Below are 22221 nucleotides of genomic sequence, written 5' to 3' on the forward strand. Positions count from 1 at the left end.
TTGTCATTAATTAGGATAATACTGGATAGTCCTGTTACCCATATTAGTGAGAAGTAATTGTGAATAAAAAATGATTTTAGATAGACCTTTGTTATTGTGGGGATTAACATCAGAAAAGGACAGGATTTTTGTTAAGCTCTTTGGAGCCATGCACTTAAAATGTACGATGACTCACATCAGGCTTTCTGGGAGAACTTCATACTGTTCATTGCCCCTTTTCCAGAATGGGGACAGTCTAGTAGTTCTACCTTTCAGCTCTGACCAGTAGTTTACCTCTTCTAGGACTTGATTCTCCAGCCACATCACTTTAAATCCCATGTCTGTTGGGGAATGAGTTGTCCACGAAGTTCCCAAGGCCAGATAAAATTGTAGCCAGATATTGCCTTCTTCAGTACGGATCTCATAGCATGGTAGTTGGAATCTTTCGGTCTTTATTTCTTTCTTTCCTGGGTCCAGTGAAAGCATCCTAGAATAAGCTAGATATTCTTTGTGTATGTCGAAGCTTTTTCAGTTCTTCTTCTGGATGAGAACTAAATGGACAGTTTTCTATGTAGAAGGAAAAGTGGCACATTTCTTTTGGAAAAAACAAACAAACGAAAACCATTTGAAAGTCATGGTGTGGCTTTATTCCTTCAGTTATATCTTTGTCTTTGGGCTGGCACATGATTCTAGAGCTCTGTAAAGCATATTGGAAAGAGAGAAGCTCCTGCCCAAGATTTACCTTTTATTTTGGAGAGGGAAGTTGGGAGTTCAGTTTACAGCATGCTTTCCTGTGATGCTGTGTATGCCTCTGTGTATGCTTTGCAGTCTGTGCTGACTGCTGCCAGTCAGGAGCAGGTACTGTGGAACCACTGATTATTGCTTCACTTGGTGTCTAAGTAGCACACGGTAGAATTTCCCTCTTGGCAGAGACACTTCACAGGCAGGTTCTAGGTGGGTGTGTTTTGCTTCTTTACTCTCCTGTATGACCTTTTAATACTCTGACTTAACTTAAATGTCAGTCTTTAATTTAGGTTAAGAATCTGTATTATGATTCTTTTTATCTTGTGTAAGAGTTCATGTTTTTACTGACACTTAAAATAAGGGAAAGAGGTAGAAAGTTCTTTGTCTGCTTTAGTATGTATGATGGTGTCATTGACCTGTAGTAGAAAATATGACGCTGAACTTTGTATTTGAAAGAGTTTTAAAGATAAGTAGTATCAGTCGTGTATTCTGTGAAACAATTTGCCTCATACTGTGCCTTTGTTTTTACCAAGACTTTTGAAAGTGTTAGGACTTTCCAAAGAACTCAGTAGGTGTTTTTCATGAGACAACACTGTTGCTTGATTCTCTTCCTCTGAACAGGTTTGTCGTATTCCCATTCTAATTGCTACTAGAGTCTTGCTTTCATTTGAAATAGCAATTTTAGAGGACTTAATTATCAGAAGACAGTCTTTATCAGAAGTTCCAAAGAACAGTTCTGAAAGTAAAGATCTTTATGGTTAAATATTCAAGCATGCATCTTTACGGCAATTTTACAACAAGAAAAAATAAGGCGGTTTTGATGGTGAGTGCTTGATGCTGAGTTTGTTTCCAAGTGAGCTGACCGGATTTTTAAAAGACTACACTCTTGTAGACAAAAAGTGGACTTGTATGTCTATGGTGCTTATATAAATTGCATGCCTCAATGCTGTTTTCAACTGTCTTGTGTAGTGCAGATTGAGATTCCTTTTAAATGCATTTTTTTCATTCTTATTTTAGAAATTGAGAAAGACGATCTTAAAACAGGTAGAAGTAACCAACATTTAATAAATGCTTTGAAGACTGATCCTTCTTTAACTAAAGAATTAAGAGTTGTTTTGGAGCAAGCCCTGGAGGAAAAACTGGAATCCTTGGGAATCAAAGCAGTAAGATTATTTTGTGTTCTTTAAAAGACGGATAACATTTGACTCATTTCTTTATTATTCTCTCATTTCTATGCCACAACCCTCAACCTAGAAAATTCAGAGCTAAATTTCCAACCGTTATAAATCAGTGTAATTCATTAACCTGAGGGAATTTCCAGCAAATTACAGCTGTGGACAATATGACCACACCTGTTAGCAGTCCTTTCAGCTTATATGATTTTTCTACGAGCTTTTTAATATTTGAAGTTTAAAGACCGTTTGTAATTCTAGGGTAATAAATTCAAGAAACAATAGCCCTTGTGTTTACAATGCAATTTGTTTCTCTAGGGTGTCCGTGGTATCCCGAATGATCGCTTAAATAAAATCCTGCATGCCATTGAATCTGCTAGAGAGCACAAACTGAAGCAAGAGCCTGACATTCAACGAATTCGAGAGTATCTTGAACGCCAAGTCAGCTTTAGGGTTGTAGAGAGATCAACATTGTCTAACAGAACTGTTTCCAGTCCTTACATTCCTTCTGAAGGTTAAATTTATGTGTTTTTCAGTTTAATTAAGTTTTGCTGCTAAGATACATAATATTTTATCCAGAAACAAAATCTAGATATGTTTTGTCTAGAAATGCTTGTGTGTAGCTGCTTTCTGAATTTTTCATTTAACTATTCTGTGTAGTTAAGGCCAACTAGGCTTTTTCCTTCCAAGTGCTGTTGGTGATGTGTTTAATTGAAGAAAAATTACCTCTTGTATTGGAAAAGATGCATGAAAACTGAACTGTTTTGAAGAAAAAAGAAAAAAAAAATCCTATAAATTCATAATCTGCATAATCTTTAATTTTTGAAAGAAATTATATGGTGATGTTAAAGATGCCGAGCATTGCTTCTAATAATGAGATAGAAAACTTCACTTGTAGGTAAACAGAAGTTCAATCAATTGGGAATTTCCTCATCTACCATACCACAAAAACCAGTAAAACGGTCTTTGACAGCTGTCCGCCCAGCTGAACAAAGAGCAGCCATCGCTGAGAACACATCTACACCAAAGTAAGAGTGCTACTCTCAGTCCTCATACCTCAGGTAGAAATCCCCTGTGGGTGTGATTTTTTTTTGAACTAATGCGTTTCATGCTAGTATATTGTAAGAATTAAGAAAGTAATTTTTTTTTTCCCCTATATAAACTTTAACTGGTTGGCTATCAGCACTGACATGATTTATTTCATTATTTTTGGATGCAGGAAGCTCATTGGAAGCGAAGCTTCCAGAAGGACATCTAGTATCACGTATGTTTTTCTTTTCCCGTTGTATTTTTAAGAAAACATTATTGGTGCTTGCAACGTAAGACCTATTATGAAGTTCAAATGACAAACACTCTTCTGGACTCTCCCTCTCCCCCTGATCCGAATCTGTTGTTATAGTCTCTGAATGACAGCATGTTCTCAATTCAGCAGATGTTTCCCTTATTGGGAACCAGAGAGAGACAATCAAATCAAAAATCAATAAATTCCTAGCCTCCTAGAAGCATTTAAAGACTTCAACCTTATCTTTTCAGCTTGTTGATATTTTTTATTATTATAACCAGAATTAAGCACAATATTCCAGGTCTCCTCAAGCATGTTATTATGTAATTTTCTGCACTGTAATTTTTGTTTTCTGGGTGATATTAGTCATGCACTGCTAAACTCATCAAGACAGAAGTAGGTTGGATCTGGATGTTAACGTCTAATTACCAACTCAACAGTTATTCTAACTTGATTAACTTAACTGTTATGGAAAATTCCTAAATTATTTTCATCATACAGAATACATAACAGAACTTCTGTGGTGCAAATTCCATGGCCCTGGACCTTGCTCTCACAGGAAAGCCTATTGTTGTTTGCTTGGCAAGAGTTTTTATATGTTGGTGTGTTGGTTTTGTAAAGGTAGTTACATAGGCGGAAATAATCACATCTAAGAGATAAGAGATCTCTTAGATCTCACAATATAAGAGATATATTATAATAACCTCTTGAGTTTACTTAGCAGCAGAATTTCTTTTTGAGTGGTTTTATGGATAGCTGTAATTTATGGGAGTTCCTGTTTTTCTTCCACATACTGAGAATGCTTGTGTTACTGTAAAGGAAAATACAACAAATCTTAAAGATGTATATGTCAGTGAAGTCACTGAAACCCAGCAAGTCTTCAGGTTTGTGTGTTTTTGTTTAGAACTCCACCATTCAGTTCAGAGGAAGAAGCAGATGAAGATGATGTCAAACAGTTGCACATATCACGAGAATCGTTGCAAAAGCAGTCAAAAACATCAAGCAGCAAAGTCGGTGCTTTTCACATGGCTTCTGACAAAAGTGATCTGGATGGGACAGAGGAAAGTGAAACTGAAGAAACAGGAACACCTGTCAAAGCCTCAAAAGGTATTTTCCTTCTTTCATATATGTATGTTGTAACAGCTGTGCATGATTTTTTTAATGGTAATATTTCTGTGTTGGAAAATAACAAATGCAGAGTATCTATCTTATGTGTGTGTGTTTGTATGCAATTTATTCTTTTGGTAATATATTTATGTTACTGTAGTGCTTACAGATGTCAAATAAAATCAAATGAATATCAAGTTAGGTGAATGCATGCAGAGAAAGATACAGTCTGTGCTTTCCTGAGACTCCCAGCTTGAACTCAGATTGGTCACTGCAGTAACAGAGAATAATTAAATCCTTTTACAAATATATTAACAGTAAGAGAAGAACCAAGGAGAATTTCCATCCTTTACTTAATGCAGCAGGGAACATGACCACTGTGGATAAGGAAGAGACTGAGGTTCTCAATGCTTACTTTACATCTGCCTTTAATAGGCAGGTCAGTTATCCTCAGGGCACTTTACGCCCTGATTGGAAGTCTGGGATGGAATGCAGAATACACCCCCAGTGATTCAGGTAGGGACAGTTAGAGAGCTCCTCTTCCATCTAGACTGTCAAAAGTCCATGGGACCAGACGGACTTTGTCCTAGGGTTCTGAGGGAGCTGGTAGAGGTTATTGCCAAGCTGCTTTCCACCATATATCAGCATTCCTGGTTGTCTGGAGAAGTCCCAGAGGATTGGAGGCTTGCCAATGTGACTTCCATCTACAAGAAGGGCTGTAAGAAGGATCCAGGGAACTACAGGTCTGTTAGCCTGACCTCAGTACCAGGGAAAGTTATGGAGCAAGTCATCTTGGCTGAGATCACATGGCATGTGTGTGGTGCCATCCATGGCATCAGGCCCAGCCAGCACGGGTTGTGCTTGTCCAACCTAATCTCCTTCTGTGACTGTATGACCAGACTGGTAGACAAGGGAAAGTCTGTTGATGTAGTCTACCTAGACTTCAGCAAAGCCTTTGACATGATCTCTCACAGTATTCTCCTGGGGAAACAGTCTGACTGTGGCCTGGACAGGTATACCCTTTGGGTAAGGAACTACTTTGGCTAGAGGGCTGTGCCTAATGGGTAATGGTTAATGGAGTCAGGTCCAGTTGGTGACCTGTTACAAGTGGTGTCCCCCAGGGGTCGGTACTGGGGCCTATCTTGTTTAAAATCCTTATTGATGACCTAGATGAGGGATTGAGTGTACCCTCAGTAATTATCCTTTGCTAATGGCACAATGGCCACAGTAACCTCATGCAGCACAATAGGCTTGGGGCTGAGTGGCTAGATGACTGTGAAGAAGAAGGGGACATGGGGGTATTGATTGATGCTCAGCTGAACATGAGCATGAACATGAACAGTGTGCCCAGGTGGCCAAGAGGGCCAATGCCATCCTGGCCTGCATTAGAAATAGTGTGGCCAGCAGGAGCAGGGAGGTGATCATCCCCCTGTACTCAGCACTGGTGAAGCCGCACCTCGAGTACTGTGTTCAGTTTTGGGCCCCTCACTGCAAGAAAGACATTGAGGCTCTGGAGCATGTCCAGAGAAGGGCAACGAAACTGGTGAGGGGTCTGGAGCACAAGTCTTATGAGGAGAGGCTGAGGGAGCTGGGATTGTTTAGTCTGGAGAAGAGGAGGAGGCTCAGAGGAGACTCATCACACTCTACTCTACTCCTGCAGGGAGGTTGTGATGAGGTGGGGATTTGGCCTCTTCTCCCAGGCAACAAACAGGACCCAAGGAAATGGCCGCAAGTTGCACCAGGGGAGATTTAGATTAGGCATAAGGAAAAACTCTCAAAGACCAGCCAGGCACTGGAATGGAGTGGTGGAGTCACCGTCCCTGATGGTGTTCAAGAGGTGTCTGGATGAGGTGCTGTGAGATATGGTTTAGTAGCTTAGTGGATAGTAATGGTAATAGGCAGAAGGTTGGACTAGATGATCTTGTAGGTCCTTTCCAACCTTGTGATTCTATGATGATTCTGTGATTTTTTTCCAAAACAGTCTTTCTCAGGCTTTATACTTTGTAAGAGATTTTCAGGAGATTTACAGTAAAACCTCAAGAACAGTTGTCATGCCTGCCTTTTGAATCAGAATTGCCAGTGTAATGTTTTTTTATGAACTTGTAGGAACTGTTATTCAAAAACTGACTGAACAAGTTGGAAAGAGCCTTTCTAACCACGGAAATAAGAGCAGGCCAGCTGGAGGGATAGATGTTGCACAAGCATTTATTAAGAAAGAAGAGGTGCAAGAACCCAAGGTATTAATTTTAATAATCATTATTAAGTAATTGAACTGAATATTAAGTAATTGAGCAAGATCTGTTACATTTATTTCATGCTAAACCTGTATTGATGAAGATCTTAATTCTCAAAGATGTTTTTGGAGGTACAGCTAAGGAGTCTTTTTGAGTAATCTAATACCTTAAAGTATTTTTAATTCTAGAGCTCTATCTAATAGGGAACGTTGAATAGCATTTTAATGAGAGTACAGGTTATACTTTTAAGTATGGTATTTTGTTTTTCTATATCTATTTTCTAGTTAATAATCATATACTTTTCTTAGACTTCAATACTGGTTCACTGAGTATGGGCATTCGCAAGCAGAATTCTAACATAACTTGTTCTTTATCCCTCAGTAAAGCCCCAGTCTTCCCCTCACTATCAGGTTTTATAATCAGCAAGTCACTTTGGTGCACATTGATCTTTACTTGAACATTTTTTAGTAAGAACAAAAGTTGCTCCAAATCAGAAGTCAGCAGCAGATATTGCAGTTTCAGATGCAGTAGGTTATTGAAGCAGATGACCAGATACTAGTTCTATCATTCAAGAAAATACATACATGTATGTTAGTTGTTAATAAACAAATAATAATTACTGAAAATCCAGTTATCCATGACAAAACTGACACCTTAGGGCTTCCTGACTAACAATTAGGTATGAAATTTTTCACTCATCGCAGAGATAGTGACACTTCATTCCAGTTTATAGAAAGGGGTGATGGTATTAATGGTAGCTGTAATGGTAGGGTGCTGTCAGTTGCCACTGCTGACACCTAACTTGTCCATTGACTGTATGAGAGCTGCACATCATACCAAAGTCAAAATTATCAAATCAGACATGGCAATTAAAATGCAATTTTGGGTCTAATGTTATTTTCAAATTCTCTGCAAAGCCGGATGATATGATACAATAAAACGGGCACAGTAACGTTTAGGGGATGTTATGTTTAATAAGGATCTGTAAGTGTTTGGCCACTGCAGTAAGAAACTTGGGCTTCATGAGCAAAAAGCTGTGGCAAAGTAAGCCTTAAAATCTACGTTCGGCAAAGATAATTTTGCTGTAATTCATTTAAAATAAACAGAATATACAGTGGCATGTTGTGGTATGGACATAATGAGTTAGAAATGAGTTTATGAACCCAGGGCAAGGATTGCTACTTTGTTTCTGGAATCTTTACAAAAGCACACACCCACTTTGTATTCTTTGCTAATTATATAGGAATGTGTGTATCTTCAGGTTAATATTTCCACGTTTAAATGTAGGCAAGTTCAAGGTAATTTTCTACATTTTACTTAGGACTCTCAAAGGTGCCTAAAAGTATATGTGCAAAATGCCATCAATAAGATGATTTCTCTCAAGATCTGTTTTTTTAATTAGCATAAGGTGGCTTACGTAGTAATAGCTGCTAATGGTCATTCTCAATACCCATCATACTATAATAGCTCTCTAATACATCCACTGACATGTCTTACAAAGGCCATGTTTTACAGAACATCCTTCAGGAACATCTTAGGGACTTTGTGCTTATCTGAAGATGTACAAGCATTATCTGAGTTTACCACATACTGTATGGGTTACGGGATTTGTTGATGGGAGTCTTTGAGTTAAAAAAAAAAAAAAAATTGCCTAGTAATTTTGACTGAGACCATTTATTTTACACTTGATCGATACTGAACTGTGTTTGAAATTGATAGTTTTCTCTTTATTTTGCACTTTAAAGTCAGCTAAGACTGAGCGAAGGAGGAAACGCTTTTTTGAGTATATGTGACTCTGACTTTCTCACTGCCACACCCTCCAAATGCAGATAATTTGAAATAGCAAAACGTTGAATCCTGGTATGTTAATAATACAGCACAGCACACAGATCTGTCAGCTTCTGAAAAGCTGTTTGCAACAGTTATGAATGTAAAAAATTGAATTATGTTGCAAAAAAGCCAGCATTACTCCAGTTTCTTCTTTCAGAACACACTACGTGTTCATATTTGTGGATTTCTCTCCAGTATGCACGTAACTTAGGTTGTTTCCTGATAATATTGGAACCTTTCTTCTGTGCAGCGGAAGCACTTTCTGTATTTTATTGTAATATTCAGAGACTGTAGTGAAATCAGGTTTTAACTCTGTGAGAAATGATCTTATCGTACTGTGGCTGAGCTCTGTAATAATGGCTAGATTCCATTAACCACCACTGACTGGCAAATAGGGAAATGCTGTAGCTCTTCTTTCAAAAGGTGGATGAAGATATTTAGTTCTCAGGCCGATGAAATAACCCAAAGGCAGCAAGTCCATGCCCTTTTTTATCTGTTTGATTTGACAGTCATTTTGTGAACTCGATATGCAAATCCATCATTTAATTAAAAGTAATCATACTTGTACATACTGATAGTCAGTCTTAGGAGGAATACACATTTCAACTTTGAGCACCATGTTTTTAAATTTTATTCTTTAATTTTCCCTTTAAATAAATGAGTTTTAGATTGAAATGGCCTTTATCAAAGCATTATTTTCTTAGTGTCACTACAGAAAGCTTATATAGCAAACTAAACTACTACCTTGCATGGTATCATAGTGTCTCTGTTTCTGTGTAAGCAGTATTCATTCTAATGTTTAAAGGATTTTCCATCTCATTGGAATAGCAATTTTCCAGAAGAAAAAACGCTTTTAATATGTGTGTGTAATGTATGTATATATGTTATTGAAATATGTGGAAGTTAAAATTATGGTGCTAGATATCACAAAGGCTGAGTGTATTTTTCTTCAAAGCCTACTTATTTATTTGGAGAACCTGATCTCAGTGGATCTTGATGAGAAGGAGAGAAAAAAATGTGCATTTTATCTCCATCAGTTCACAGAAGTAGATGAAGACGACTGGGATATATCATCTATAGAAGAAGACTATTTGTTGATGAAAGATAATAGTGGTCAGAAGGCATCAACAGCTCAGAAAAATGAGTCAAATGCTGCATCTGTTGTACATGCGTGGGGTCTTCCAAAGAAGACTGTACCAAAACAGGAAGGTAATACAGTCATTCTTTTACGTTATAAATCTTAAGTGCTTGACACACCTAGAGGAAAACGTAAGTATAGTATATTACACATTGTAAAATACCATATACTGAATTACAGGAAAAAACACGTGTGGTACTTACATATAAGCTGTCAAGAAACTTAAGCATGGCATTTTAAAACACATAGAATCATAGAATGGTTTGGGTTGGAAGGGACCTTTCAGATCACCTGGTTCCAACCCCCTGCTATGGGCTGGTCTTGAGAATGATAATTAGCTGTAAGGTTCACTCCTTCTCCAAGTGTTCTGCTGGGCTGTGAAACTGCATACTGACTTTTCCCTTTAAAAATAACATAAACTGTAATGTTGGCACTGAGTGTTTGTACTGTGCATTGTATTCTATGACAGAAAGATTCTTCGTATTATCAACATTTATAATTTCCTCAGTGGCTGAAGTTGTGGACTTCATGAAGTCCAGAGATATTTGCTCACACAGCATGATTCTTATAGAAACATAAATGTATATTAAAAATGCCTCCAAAATAGTATTACTGTTTTTGTTTTGTTTTTTTGCTGTTATTTTTACAGGTCCTCGTGAAGCTGATAATACAAGCACATTAAAAAGCAGCCTAGTCACCGTAACAGATTGGAGTGATTCTTCAGATACATAATAGTTAGATTCCTGATGGGAGGCACTGCTTTTTGGTTTCTGTTGAGTTTGAAAATGTAATTGAAATCATCAAGTGTTTCCTGCTCATTTCTTATGCTGTTCAAGTGACAACAATGAATACTGTTTACAGAGCTCTTGTGTCTTTCAATCCTGAGTTTGTACAAAGAATTTTCATATATACATTGCTGGCCATCAGTATTTGGAAACTGAGAAAATTGTTCTTCCTTGTGAAGTCAGTGGTGAAAATCCTTGATTTCACTGAGGTGAGGAACATGCCTCTAATGTTTACTTTAATGACCAAACCTGGTCTTAGAAGAAAACCTGTTCATCAGTGAACAGAATTTACAGCAGAGTATTACTTTGTAAGATTTTTTAAATGCATATTTTCTTGTATTTTATCATAAACTTTATAGAAAATGGTGAGCATTTTAAATAGACTGTTTCCATGTATTCAAATGTTAAGTTTCTAACATTAAGTTTACAATAAATGCCAAAGGGGAAAAAAAGGCCTCAAAAATAAAAGTTATTACTAAATGCCTCCTATTTTGTGAAGTTACCCTTTCCACACATATAAGAATTAACTCTTAGTTGACATAAAAGCAAAAAAGAAAATGAAAGGAAAAAACACTTCAATCTGTTGTAAGGAAAAATAATGACCTTTAATTGAATGCATACATCCATATTTGTTGTGTGTTTCTTGAAAAGATACAGTGAGGTTTTAACTTAAATTCAAAAATAAGGCAAAATAAAAAGAGCCATGAATGACTTTGTAATTCCACTGTATTTTGGATGGTGTCAGATACAAAATTTTCTGTATTGTTGTACCATTAATAAATTGGACTATCTACTGTTTGTTTTTACACCTTTGTCCCCAGATAGCCATGGCAGTGAGATTCCAAGGTGTCATCTGTTCAAACCTCATGGCAGACCTGAGTTTCTGCCTAATTTTAGCATCTCAGTCTAGAAACAGAGATTTATAATCTCTGATCTTATTTATTGAATCATTGTATAAATGTTATCTCAGGACTCATGACATCTTTATAGACAGGCACAGAAAATGGATGAGTTGAATTTTTGAACTGCTATAAACAAGATTATCCAAAATGGTTCTGTTTAGCACTCTATGCTTTATTTGGACAGCACTTCAGGAATTTCATTCCCAGTGCAAGCCACCTGGTTTTGCATTCTTGTTCTTCCTTGAGTTTTTTAACCTGGTCATTTGCAGTGTCTCTGGAGCCAAGGCTGGCTTGGTTGAGCAGAGATCTATATTAGGTGGAAAAAGAAAGGGTATGGCTACTGCAAATCAAGTCAGGCAATGTGGAAGGACTACAGAGGTGTTGTTTGCTGTTGTAGAGAGAAAATTTATGGGCCATAGCTCAATGGGAGTTGAATCTGGCCAGCACTGTACGAGACAAACAAAAGGGCTTTTTATATGCATTAATGGCAGAGGACCAGAGGTAACATTACTCTGTTACTTGGTGAAGGATGGTTGCCTCACAGGTAGGGTTGTTGGCAAAGCAGAGACTTAATGCCTCCTTTGCCTCTGTTTTCGATACTGATGGTGGGTTCTGGGATCCCCAGAGCCCTGAGGTCAGGACTGTGGCTGTGGTAATAACAAACTCCAGGCCAATCCTGAACTTGAATGGAATTTGCTCCTGCCATATAGGTCTATGGAGTCTAATGGGATTTATCTCAGGGTGCTCAAAGAGCAGGTGTCATTGCAAGGTCTCTCAATTCTTTTTCAACAGCTGGAAATGTACAGAGGTCTCTTTAGACTACAAACTGGCAAACGCTGTCACACTTTTCAAGAACGGCAAGAAGGAAGACCTTGTCTCACTTCGGCGCCTGGCAAATTTATGGAGATTACTCTGGTAGCCATTGAAAAACATCTGAAAAGACAGTGCTGTCATTGGTCACAGCCAGTGGGTTCAGGAGGGGAAAGTTCTGTTTAATGAATTTAATATCCTTTTATGACAAGGTCGCCCACATAGTTGACCAAGGGAAGTCAGTTGATGTAATATTTTTGTATTTCAGCAAGGTTTTCAATACTGTTTTCCAAAGTATCCTCCTAGACAAAATGCTCAGTCTGCAGCTAGACAAATACTTCAAATGATGGGTGAAGAATTACCTGATGGGTTGGGCTCAAAGAGCTGCACTACATGAGGTAGCATCGGGCTGGCGGGCAGTCACTAGTGTGGTTCCCTAAAGGCTTGATCTTAGGGCCAGTTCTCCAATGTTTTCGTAAATGACTTGGTTGCAGGACTTCAAGGCATATTAAGTTTGTGGGCAACGCTAATTTGGGAGGAGGTGTTAACTCCCTCAAGAGTAGAGAAGCCTTGCAGAGAGATCTTGACAAGTTACAGAGCTGAGCAATCACCAACCGTGAGTGGTTTCACAAGACCGGTGCTGGATTCTGCACCTGGGAGAGGGGCAACACTGAGTATCTGTATAGAATGGAGGATGAAAGGCTGCAGTGAAGCCAAGCAGAAAGGGGCCTTGGGGTTCTGGTTGAGCAAGTAAGACATGAGCCAGCAGTGTGCCCTGGCAGCCCAAAGGGCCAACTGTACCCTGGGGTGCATCAGGCCCAGCACTGCCAGCAGGTGAGGGGAGGGGTTGTACTGCTCTGCTCTGTGCTGTGTGGCCTCACCTCCAGCACTGCGTGCAGCTTTGGGGCCGCGATGTAAGAAGGACATAAAGCTATTAGAGAGCACCCAAAGGAGGGCAACAAAGAAGGGTCTGGAGGACAAGTTGCATGAGGAGGTCCTTGGGCGTGCTCAGGAGCTGAGGGGAGGCCTGATGGCGGCTGCAGCTCCTCACAGGGAGCAGAGAGGCAGCGCTGAGCTCTGCTCTGTGTGACAGGGCCCAAGGGAACGGCATGGAGCTGTCAGGGGGCAGCTGGGGGTTGGGGAAAGGGGCTGCACCAGAGTGTGATAGGCATGGAATGGGCTGCCCAGGGCAGTGGGCACAGCCCCAAGTGCTGGGGTTCATGGAAGAATTTGGATGCCATTCTCAGATACAGGGTTTGGATTTTAGGCGGACCTGTGTGAAGCCTGAAGCTGGAATCAGTGATCCTTGTGGTCTCTTCCAGCTCAGGATATTCTGTGATTCTGATTTTAGAAGAGGGGACTGTAAGTGACACGCCACCAGCTGGATGAGTGCTGCGTGGGACAGGAATCCAGAGGGTTGGAATAAGCTCAGTGTGTAGGAGGCTCTGAGGCTTGTCTTGCCTGCCACAGAATGTCCCAAAGGCTGCAGCTTCTCTCCATTTCTCTCCCCACCGTGCACTTGTGGTCACCATCACGTGTGCATTCATCTCGTGCTCTGTGAGTCCCTTTCCAGTAACTGTTTCCGTAACATCATGCCCTGACTCTCCTTAGTACCTGATTAGACTGTGCTGCTCCCAGCTCCCCAGATTACATACTTATTTCCACCTTACCCAGGCTTTTGCTCTTATTCCTGTGGCACTGAAGTGACTTTTACTTTCTCACACTCCTGGCAGTATTGTAAGGAGATAAGAGCCAGCATATTCCCATTGACTGCCATTGCCTGGCAACGGAGTTACAATGTCCTCTGCAATTCCAACGTCACTGCTGATCAGTGGTGAGACATTTTAATATTAACCTGCACAGAATATGACCGTTTTGTCCTGCGCTGAACCCATCTGAGAATCAGCTGCAGTGATGCACACAGCAAACACAGTGCATGCAATGCTATTCCCAAAGCAACCGACAGACTACATCTGTAAATACCCTCTTTATTTTATTTTTTTTTTAGAAAGCAGCATCAATGCATGATTTGCAGGTATAAACTTTATAATACAAACATCAATCTTAAAATACAATAAAATTTACATCAACGTGGAAAAAGCTGCGAGATAATACCTTACAAATTCATTGTCTTAGTGGTAATTCCATCGTGTTTTGGGGAGGTGGGGGGGAAAATCACCCTGAATGAAACATACAAACTCATTTTTAAAACTGGCTTTGGATCTTAGAAAAGTACACTTAAACATAAGCGTTCTTGTCAAAGTGCTTTGGTGAGGTTTGGTCTGGGACACTGTTGTGAATCTTTGTACGAGATGACATCACAGATGCAGCTCCATTATATGCATATGCTCTCCTGCAAAGAGAAGAGAATTGGCCATTTACAGTCATCTCACAGCCTGGTAACATCTCTTACCCAAGCACTGTAGTGCTATAAAGCTAAAATAAAGCTATGGCAATGTGAAGCTCCTCCTGCTGGAGACAGGGGACACCTCCCTCCCCTGTGTGCTCTCAGTTTCCCCTCCTGCGTTTCCCTGTAATTCCCCTTGATATAGGCTGATATTCCTCAATCACAGCCAAGTAAACTGGTGCCAGATCAGATGAAATACTGAGGCTGTAGCAGACATTAGGTGAGCAGTAACTCCTCCAGCTGTGCCTCTTTACTGCCACCCCTTTTCTCCCAGCTCGTTCCCTTTTTATCTGATGATTTGGGATTAAAGAAACTTGTCAATTCATGTAAGGGCCCCTGAACACTCCTCCTCCATCTGTGCACGGATTTTTTTCGGCTGTAGCAAATGTATCAAGTATTTATAACGTCAGTATTTGTACTGAGAAAGTGGCTCTTCTTAATTACATTAATTGCATGAGTGATGGAAAGGAAATTATCCTAGAATCCCATTATTTTCTTTCAAGCACACAATCCTTTTCTGACCTCACAGCGAAGTGTTTCTGATAAGTAATCAAACTGCATACATACAGCAGGTACAAAGGTGCTATATTGATTTATTTTAGTAAGTGCAACTTGGGTTTTACCTTGGAGATTTACTGTTCTCAGCTATTGAGAAGCAGAATATACTGCCACCAATGATGCAGAGTGAAGCTCCAGCCCATCCAATGAATAAAGCTGCTCCTAATTCATACCTACAGGAGTTAATAAATGCGTTTAACAAAGAATTAATTTAACATTCTTTTTCAGAGTAGAAAAACTGATTTATTTTTTTCTTCATATATATTTTTTCCGTTGACAGACATTCTTTGTGCAAAGTCAGCAGCTGTGATGCTCAGCTAGATTCTTTCCATTATTTCCCCCATGCACATGAGGCAGATCTTTCCCATGGCATACTACTGCAGCCAGCTGGGTCGCCTCACCTCCCAGCTCTCTCCAAGACTAATAGCTGAGGAGCTCTGATTCTTTGGCCCCTTTTTATACTCCCATCTCCTTGAAACAATGCAGGTTTGTTCCCACTGTCTCCCAGTCCTGACTGCAGCTCCCAGTGAGTCTGAGGCTGTTCAGCCCCATGTCTTGAGCAACTGCCTACAGCTCTGATTAACACTCCCCTCCGTCTCTCCACATTTCTCCCTCTCCATATCCATGCTCTGGACTGAGCATACATGATGTTTGTATACATACATATCATAGGCAGGTGCAATCATGGATTCCTACAATCACTGAGGTTGAAAAAGACTTCTAAGGTCATCCAGTCTGACCATCAGCACATCCCCACTGTGCCTCAGTGCGACATCCACACAGCTCTTGAACATCTCCAGGGGCAGTGACTCCACTACTACATAAAGTTTTAATTCAAATTATTCCACCCCTGTGCTACAGTTTTCAGACGACTGAGCAGATTTCTGTCTGTTCAAGGTCTGGGAGTTCTCTGATTGAAAGTAGATATCTGCATCAGAGTTCATCATCCAGGATCTCATTACAGTCAGCATGCAAGAAATACGCACTCGACTCCAAAGTACGCCTGCTGAATCACAGCCTCAAGTGCCTTTTTCAGTGTGCTCCAACAGAGGCGGATCAAAGCGATGAGCACAGATGGGAAGTGGCACAGTGTGAGCCCCATGTGAGGATGCCTTCATGCACAGTGCAGTGCATGGTGTGCAGCTGGGCACCCCTCACAAGCCAGCGCAGAGGACACAGTTGGACCCAGACCCAGGAAGGCTGCTGTTATAACAACTCCACAGACCATTTGCTAAAACATGGGAAACACTACTTCATTTTCAGCATAAACTATTGGCCTGAGGCTCATGTGAGTCATACAAGGTAACCAACTGCCCCCTTCCCTCTTGCAGCTCCTCAGTTGGACAGAGATCAAGATTAACTTGGGTTTAATTGGGTAGAAAAAGGTGTCTGCCCTTTTCGTAACAGTTGGGAAGTGAAGTCATGGAACCCAGCCTTTGGTCTTGGGACTGTTTGTACTTTCTAAGCAACATTTATTATAACATGCATAAACAGTTGGCATGTATAGACCGTTCCTGGGTGATGGCGGTATGCCATGTTAATGAGTGGCAGAGCTGGCCTAATTGGTCCTTCCTTCACATCTTCACACAGATAAAAGACTTTTTGATATACACTGGTGCTTACAAGGAATTTTCAATTGCATATCAACCTGTGTATGGCTCCCTGGATTTTATCCAATCCAGTTTTCCAGGCTTTTTTTAGTAGCCGAGAAGTCAATCCTACCCCACCTTCCAAAATCCAATACAGATTGGATTAAAGTACATCCTGTACTTTGATGCCTCTTGAAAAAAAATACTAATAAGAGGAGAAGAAATTTCTCTATTCCTTATTTTTTCCTTCTCTCTTTATCATTAAAACCCTTAAAGGAAGTCTTCTGTTCTTATGGTTCTTGCCTGTAAGACTCAAAATAGCCATACTCCAAAGTCTGTGGTCTCACACAGCCCCCACCTACTACAACTACCTCCAGCTACACTCACCCAGCAAGTTGGGAGCAGATATTTTACTATAATCCAAAGAGGCAGAATTCAATGAGACAAAAGTAAGTATTAATATCAGTAAAGAAAACATCCTGGTTATTAGATATGTTGGGACCATGAAGAAAATCAGTTATAGCTTCATTAGCCAACTGGGTGAACTCTGGGACATATGTACAGAACAAACCTAACCACCCAGCAAATCAACACAACTATCCAATGGAAATATATATTTTACATGTCTAGTTCTTAGAACTTATAGAAAATGATAACCAGGTTTGGAGCAATGTGACAGCAGGACAGTGCCAAGGGGGCCTGTGTGAACTCCGCTTCACCAAAGAAAAGAAGGTCGAGGGAAAATGATTCTCTCCAAAAAAGGGAAGTCAGTCAGCTTGTTTGGATAAACTCACCCTATTCATCTGGAAGAACGATGATGATCATGAATTCAAATTGTGGCAAGGGACAGAAAGGATGAAGGCTAGCAAAGCTTTTATTGGAAGTTGTAAAGTGACAAAGCAGTCTCTGAAGATAAGCTCTGGAAGTAACATAAGCAAGGCAGTGCATCAGAGAGATGCACAGATGCTTTTTTCTACTAGACATGTCTGAAGATAAATGAAATCCAGCACCAAGGTGTCCTGCGCTGTCACCAAGTCTCTGTGTTGCTGTGTGTGGTCAAACAACACTTCTGGAGCAGTGTTACATCTGTAATGCAAACTATTGTGTTGGAACATAAAACACCGTGTAAGATATCTTTCTATGTGAGTCTAACTTCAGGGTATCCTAGAGTGACCATTATTTCTCAGCTATACACAAATTCAAACCAGAAGTGTCTTTGCGGAGCTCTCTGATTCCTCCTGCACATGAGCACATTCAGGGCACATGTGTGCCATCCAAAGACAGCTAAAAGGATGCTAAACATCCCATGTCATTCATTTTCCAGTATCAGTAGCTCGAGCCTCTCTTGGACACCACCAGAATAACTACAGATGAAAATGTGCAGCAAGCGGTGAACAGCTGAAACCAAGGCGGCAACCTCTCTCAATGAAGATGAAAGCCAAACTCCTACAGTATGCTAGCAAGGCATATCCAATGCTTCTGCAAGGTACATCAAAGTAAGAGTTCCCAGAAGGCAGCAAAATAAATTGCTCCTATATATTTTATATTGATTTAGAGAGAAAGGAGTCAAATGCTACCTTTATCTTAATCTGACATAAGATCACTGCATGAGCTACACCGCATGCACACCATGTGCAAGTCCAATTACAATTTCCCTCTCCATTGTTTTCTTTGTAGTTGCAATTATGTGTGCTGGCAGTTGTGCTATGCCATTTCTTCCAGGAAAAAATGTAATTTCTGCAAAAGATAATTTATGACCTTTATTTTCTCATTTGTTCACAGTAAAACTCTGTCATGAGGTCTGCCTGTTTTTTTCCCAAGCAAACTGTACAGGAACACAACGAAGGAAAGGGAATTCTGGCAACAGCCAAAGTATTTTTCACAGAAAACAGTAAGCCTGATGAATAATTAACTTGTGGCTGCATAGCCAGACTCCATTTTCTTCACAGTAGCTCACATCCTTGTAGCTTTTGGTGGCCTTTGGATCCTGTCCTTAACGTATCAAACAAGCTGAAACTATAGCAGAATTATGGAGGAAAGTATTATGAAATGTTTTCAAGAGAAGAGAAGCAGTGTCAGCCCTGCTGCAAATGTGATTCCAACTAAAGGTATTTAGTCAATTAAACTGCCTACTTTCCATCAAAAAGTAAGGGAGAGGCTCAGGATACATTACTTGGATCTCAAGGAAATTTAAATCCAGTGATTGACATATTCTGGAGTCAACATAAAGAAAGTTTTGAAAATCTTCTCTTTAAGGATAAGTTTACATTACGTAAGAAGCCACAGTGTGAAAGCCTATGATGCTCTAATTTATAGCCAATGTTTTCAAACTTGGTGGATAAAACATGCTTCCAAAATTCAAACATTGGTTCATGAATGAATTGCTGCCTTTGAAAGTTCTAAGCTCTAAGGAGAGTCTTTATGGATGACTATTTCTGGGAAGGATCGCGCTGTTCAATAAACACAAGTTCTTTCTTTATATTCAATTACATAAAGAATATTCAAAGTGTTGACATTAGTCTTGTATGATCATGGGTTTTGAAAAGGTTTATGATTCAGCCTGGAGAAAAGAAGGCCCCTGAGAGGCCTCCCTGCAGCCTTTCAGTACCTAAAGGGAGCTTATAAACAGGAGGGTGTCTGACTCTTTTACTCAGGTAGATAGCGATAGGACAAGGGGGAGTGGTTTTAAATTAAAAAAAGGGAGATCTAGATCAGATATCAGGAGGAAATTCTTCACTCAGAGGGTGATGAGGCACTGGCACATCTGCCCAGAGAATCTGTGGATGCCCCATCCTGGAGGTGCTCAAGGACAGGTTGGATGGGGCCTGGGCAGACTGAGCTGGTGGGCGGCAGCCCTGTCCACAGCAGGAGGTTGGAACAGGATAGGCTTTAAAGTCCCTTCCAACCCAAACCACTCTGTGATTTTATGATCCAAATTTTAGCCATCTGGATTTGAAAATATGTCAGAAAAAAAAAAAAAATCCCTTCAAATGGAATTAAGATCATGCAGTCCTCAACACTGTTATGGAAACTATCTTCTATCAAAAGCGTAGATAAATATTTTTGTCCTTTCCTATGGAATTATGCACCTAATGAGTGCCTCAGTCTTGTGAAATGCCTTTTTTGCATCTTTGACGCAAACCTAAGCTTATTCCAATTAGCACAATAGGCTCTGGGACAAGTGCTGTGGAGCCCCACCAAGCTGTGATAAGCCTGGGCACAAAGACTACAGGCCCATCATTCTACAGAGAGGTGTTAGCTCATTACATTTCAGCACAGTTACTACAGTTGGAAAATATGATCAAACAAACTGCATCCCACTTTTCCTTTCTGCCCAATAGGAGAAACATTTGCTTTCTGTATAAATGGGTTCTGGCGTGCAGAACAAAACTTCAGGTATACTTTTTTAAAAGATTTATGGGTATAGGAAAGTACTTACTTTTGTGCAACAAAAGAAGGATCAAAGAACTCAGACGTAATCCTGTGTGCATACAGGGAACAACCAGTCATGGAGCACAGCCCTGAAAAGCATAAGATAAACCATTCAGTGGAACGGGCAGAGAAGCTTTGGGCCTGACCCTGAAGCCAATGAAGTGACGTAGAACTGTGTGTGCAAAGCTCTGGTATGACTCCAAAGACACAAACTTAGAGAAGTAAGGTATATTTACCACACAGTATGAAAATCAGTCCAGCTAAACAAGCTATTCTTGCTTTATTTTTATCAGAGCCGCCGATTTTTGTGCACTTCATCCCAACCAGTCCAAAAATGGAACCAAAGAAACCCAGACAGACAGCGGAGATCATCAGTCCTCTGCAGGCTTGGATGTAACCTGCAATGAGAAGGGGTAAGACTCATGTGAGGGCATGGACCACACCGGGTTTCACTACAGCTTCCCTCACCGCACACAGCAACAGGCATTAATTAGTTATTCCAAACACAATCAAACCTTGGCTGGAGTAATGCCATCTGATTACTGTGCATGTTCTTCTAGGTGATGGCATAATGTTCTCCAGTGGGCATCGCCATGTGAGCCCAGCACATAAGAAACATACTATAGCAATCAGAGCTGGAAGAAATAATCCTGTGGCAATGAGCACAGCATCTGCAAGAGGCTGGACCGCCGGGTTTTGAAGAGCACAGTGCCTGTCACGGGTTGCAGAGCTTCTCAGAGCACATGAAGTCTTGTATGTGCATGTGCCATAGATGCAATAGGACTGGCAGCAGGCTGGTGAGCCTGGCTGGACGTGCCACTCTGATCTCATTTGGATCAGCCAAGAAGATCTTTGTTATGCAAGGAGTCCAAATACATTCTCAGCCTACGGACAGCAGTGATCCTTCAGATAAAGCAAACTACTGGACATGTGCCTTGCCACTGCATTCAGCTGTGTTGCCGTGCCAGCTAAGGCTGCTCCAAACCAAACCGCCCAGCAGCTGGACTTTCCCACAGGACAAGAGATTGCCTGTCCTCTTCTTCTTTCACAGTTAAACACTGTGATAATCACACCATACTGTCCACTGCATGGAATGCCACAGTCTTACACAGTTCAATAACTGTCACAAGATGTTTTTCTCCATAACCTACTACATCTCATTTAAAATGGAAATGCGCTGCCATTATTCGTGCATTCATTCTTTTCTCTTTGATCTCCAGTGGGTGGAAATCTTGAGAGCCAAGCCTGGTTTTCATTGCTATTACACCTACTTTTACAGAATAACAAACCAACCAAAAAAGCCCTGCATAAAAGCCCTTAATATGTAGAAAATTAATTTATTGGAACAGGAACTAGGGAACATTTAATGAAAACAGATGGCCGTAGATTCAAACCAAAAGGTGTTACTGTTCATACAATGAAGCTGTGGGACACTTTTCCATGGGCTATCTGGATGCTAGAAGTGTACACAGGTGCAAAAAGAGATGGGATAAATTCAGTTAGAAGAAATCTGTGTCTGGCTGGCAGGTCCCTGAACAGCAAAAGGCCATCACAGGTGCTTGGCCTTCTTCTGTACTCATTAGTGGCATTCACTTTGGTTGCTGTTAGAGGAATATCAGCTTCAGGATGACCACTCCATGCTTGAACAATGTTTAAAAAAAGTCATTGATTCACAACTTTGCATAAGACACAGCACATAAGATGCCCCATCTCTGGAAGCATTCAAGGCCAAGTTAGATGAGGCCCTGGGCAGCCTGATCTGGGAACTCTGCCCATGGCAAGGGGTTGGAACGAGATGATCTTTGAGGTCCCTTCCAACTCAAGCCATTCTCTGATTCTCTAACACAGCATTTTGTAGGATATAATGTTGTATTTTATCAGTCCTACAGAATTCAGGTGCTCACTGCATGTCTTGGAACAAAACCCAATGGCATTTGTCTGCATCCATCTGCATGCCTATAACATGATTCTGTAACCCATCTGCTAAATACAATTTCATAACCGTAACTGTCACAGGACTCTCATGTTGGAATTTGAGAGCCATTTATGCCTGCTCAGGTGTCTAACACGGTCATTGAAAATAAAGTCTGAATTACAAGGTACACTCCTACAGTAGCTGGATGAGCTGCCCATTGGAGAAACCTTTATTACACCACTGATAATAAATGAAACATAGGCTAACCAGCTCAGAGTTGACTTCTAATTTTTAGATATCTACAATCACGTGTAATAGCCCTTATCTTCTATATGCA

General features: G+C 40.4%; 2 protein-coding genes and 1 long non-coding RNA gene across 4 annotated transcripts in view; 1 reads left to right on the forward strand and 2 right to left on the reverse strand.

Annotated features, from left to right (window-relative positions):
- Positions 1-11078, forward strand: part of DZIP1 (DAZ interacting zinc finger protein 1) — a 38353-nt gene extending 27275 nt beyond the window's left edge. Inside the window, exons 15-22 of the mRNA XM_090143444.1 lie at positions 1741-1886; positions 2214-2409; positions 2794-2923; positions 3115-3159; positions 4082-4284; positions 6391-6521; positions 9386-9557; positions 10136-11078. Coding sequence (XP_089999570.1) covers positions 1741-1886; positions 2214-2409; positions 2794-2923; positions 3115-3159; positions 4082-4284; positions 6391-6521; positions 9386-9557; positions 10136-10218 — 1106 coding nt within the window. The 3' untranslated portion in view covers positions 10219-11078. The remainder of the gene's footprint in view (positions 1-1740; positions 1887-2213; positions 2410-2793; positions 2924-3114; positions 3160-4081; positions 4285-6390; positions 6522-9385; positions 9558-10135) is intronic.
- On the reverse strand, positions 283-932 carry LOC149920131 (uncharacterized). The gene is made up of 2 exons (XR_016461280.1): positions 722-932; positions 283-573 (listed from the first exon to the last, which is right to left on the reverse strand). It is a non-coding gene; the product is annotated as an uncharacterized LOC149920131 (long non-coding RNA).
- Positions 11079-13881: 2803 nt separating the features above from the next.
- CLDN10 (claudin 10) overlaps positions 13882-22221 on the reverse strand; it is a 61213-nt gene continuing 52873 nt past the window's right edge. The window contains exons 2-5 of one of the 2 annotated variants that reach the window (XM_090129915.1): positions 20206-20367; positions 19977-20058; positions 15014-15121; positions 13882-14336 (exon numbers count right to left, since the gene is read on the reverse strand). In XM_090129915.1, coding sequence (XP_089986041.1) covers positions 14222-14336; positions 15014-15121; positions 19977-20058; positions 20206-20367 — 467 coding nt within the window. In that variant the 3' untranslated portion in view covers positions 13882-14221. The remainder of the gene's footprint in view (positions 14337-15013; positions 15122-19976; positions 20059-20205; positions 20368-22221) is intronic. The other variant, XM_031610615.2, reaches the window with a different exon arrangement.

Source organism: Phasianus colchicus, chromosome 1, assembly GCF_987193195.1.
Source record: "Phasianus colchicus chromosome 1, bPhaCol1.hap1.1, whole genome shotgun sequence".
Taxonomy (NCBI): domain Eukaryota; kingdom Metazoa; phylum Chordata; class Aves; order Galliformes; family Phasianidae; genus Phasianus; species Phasianus colchicus.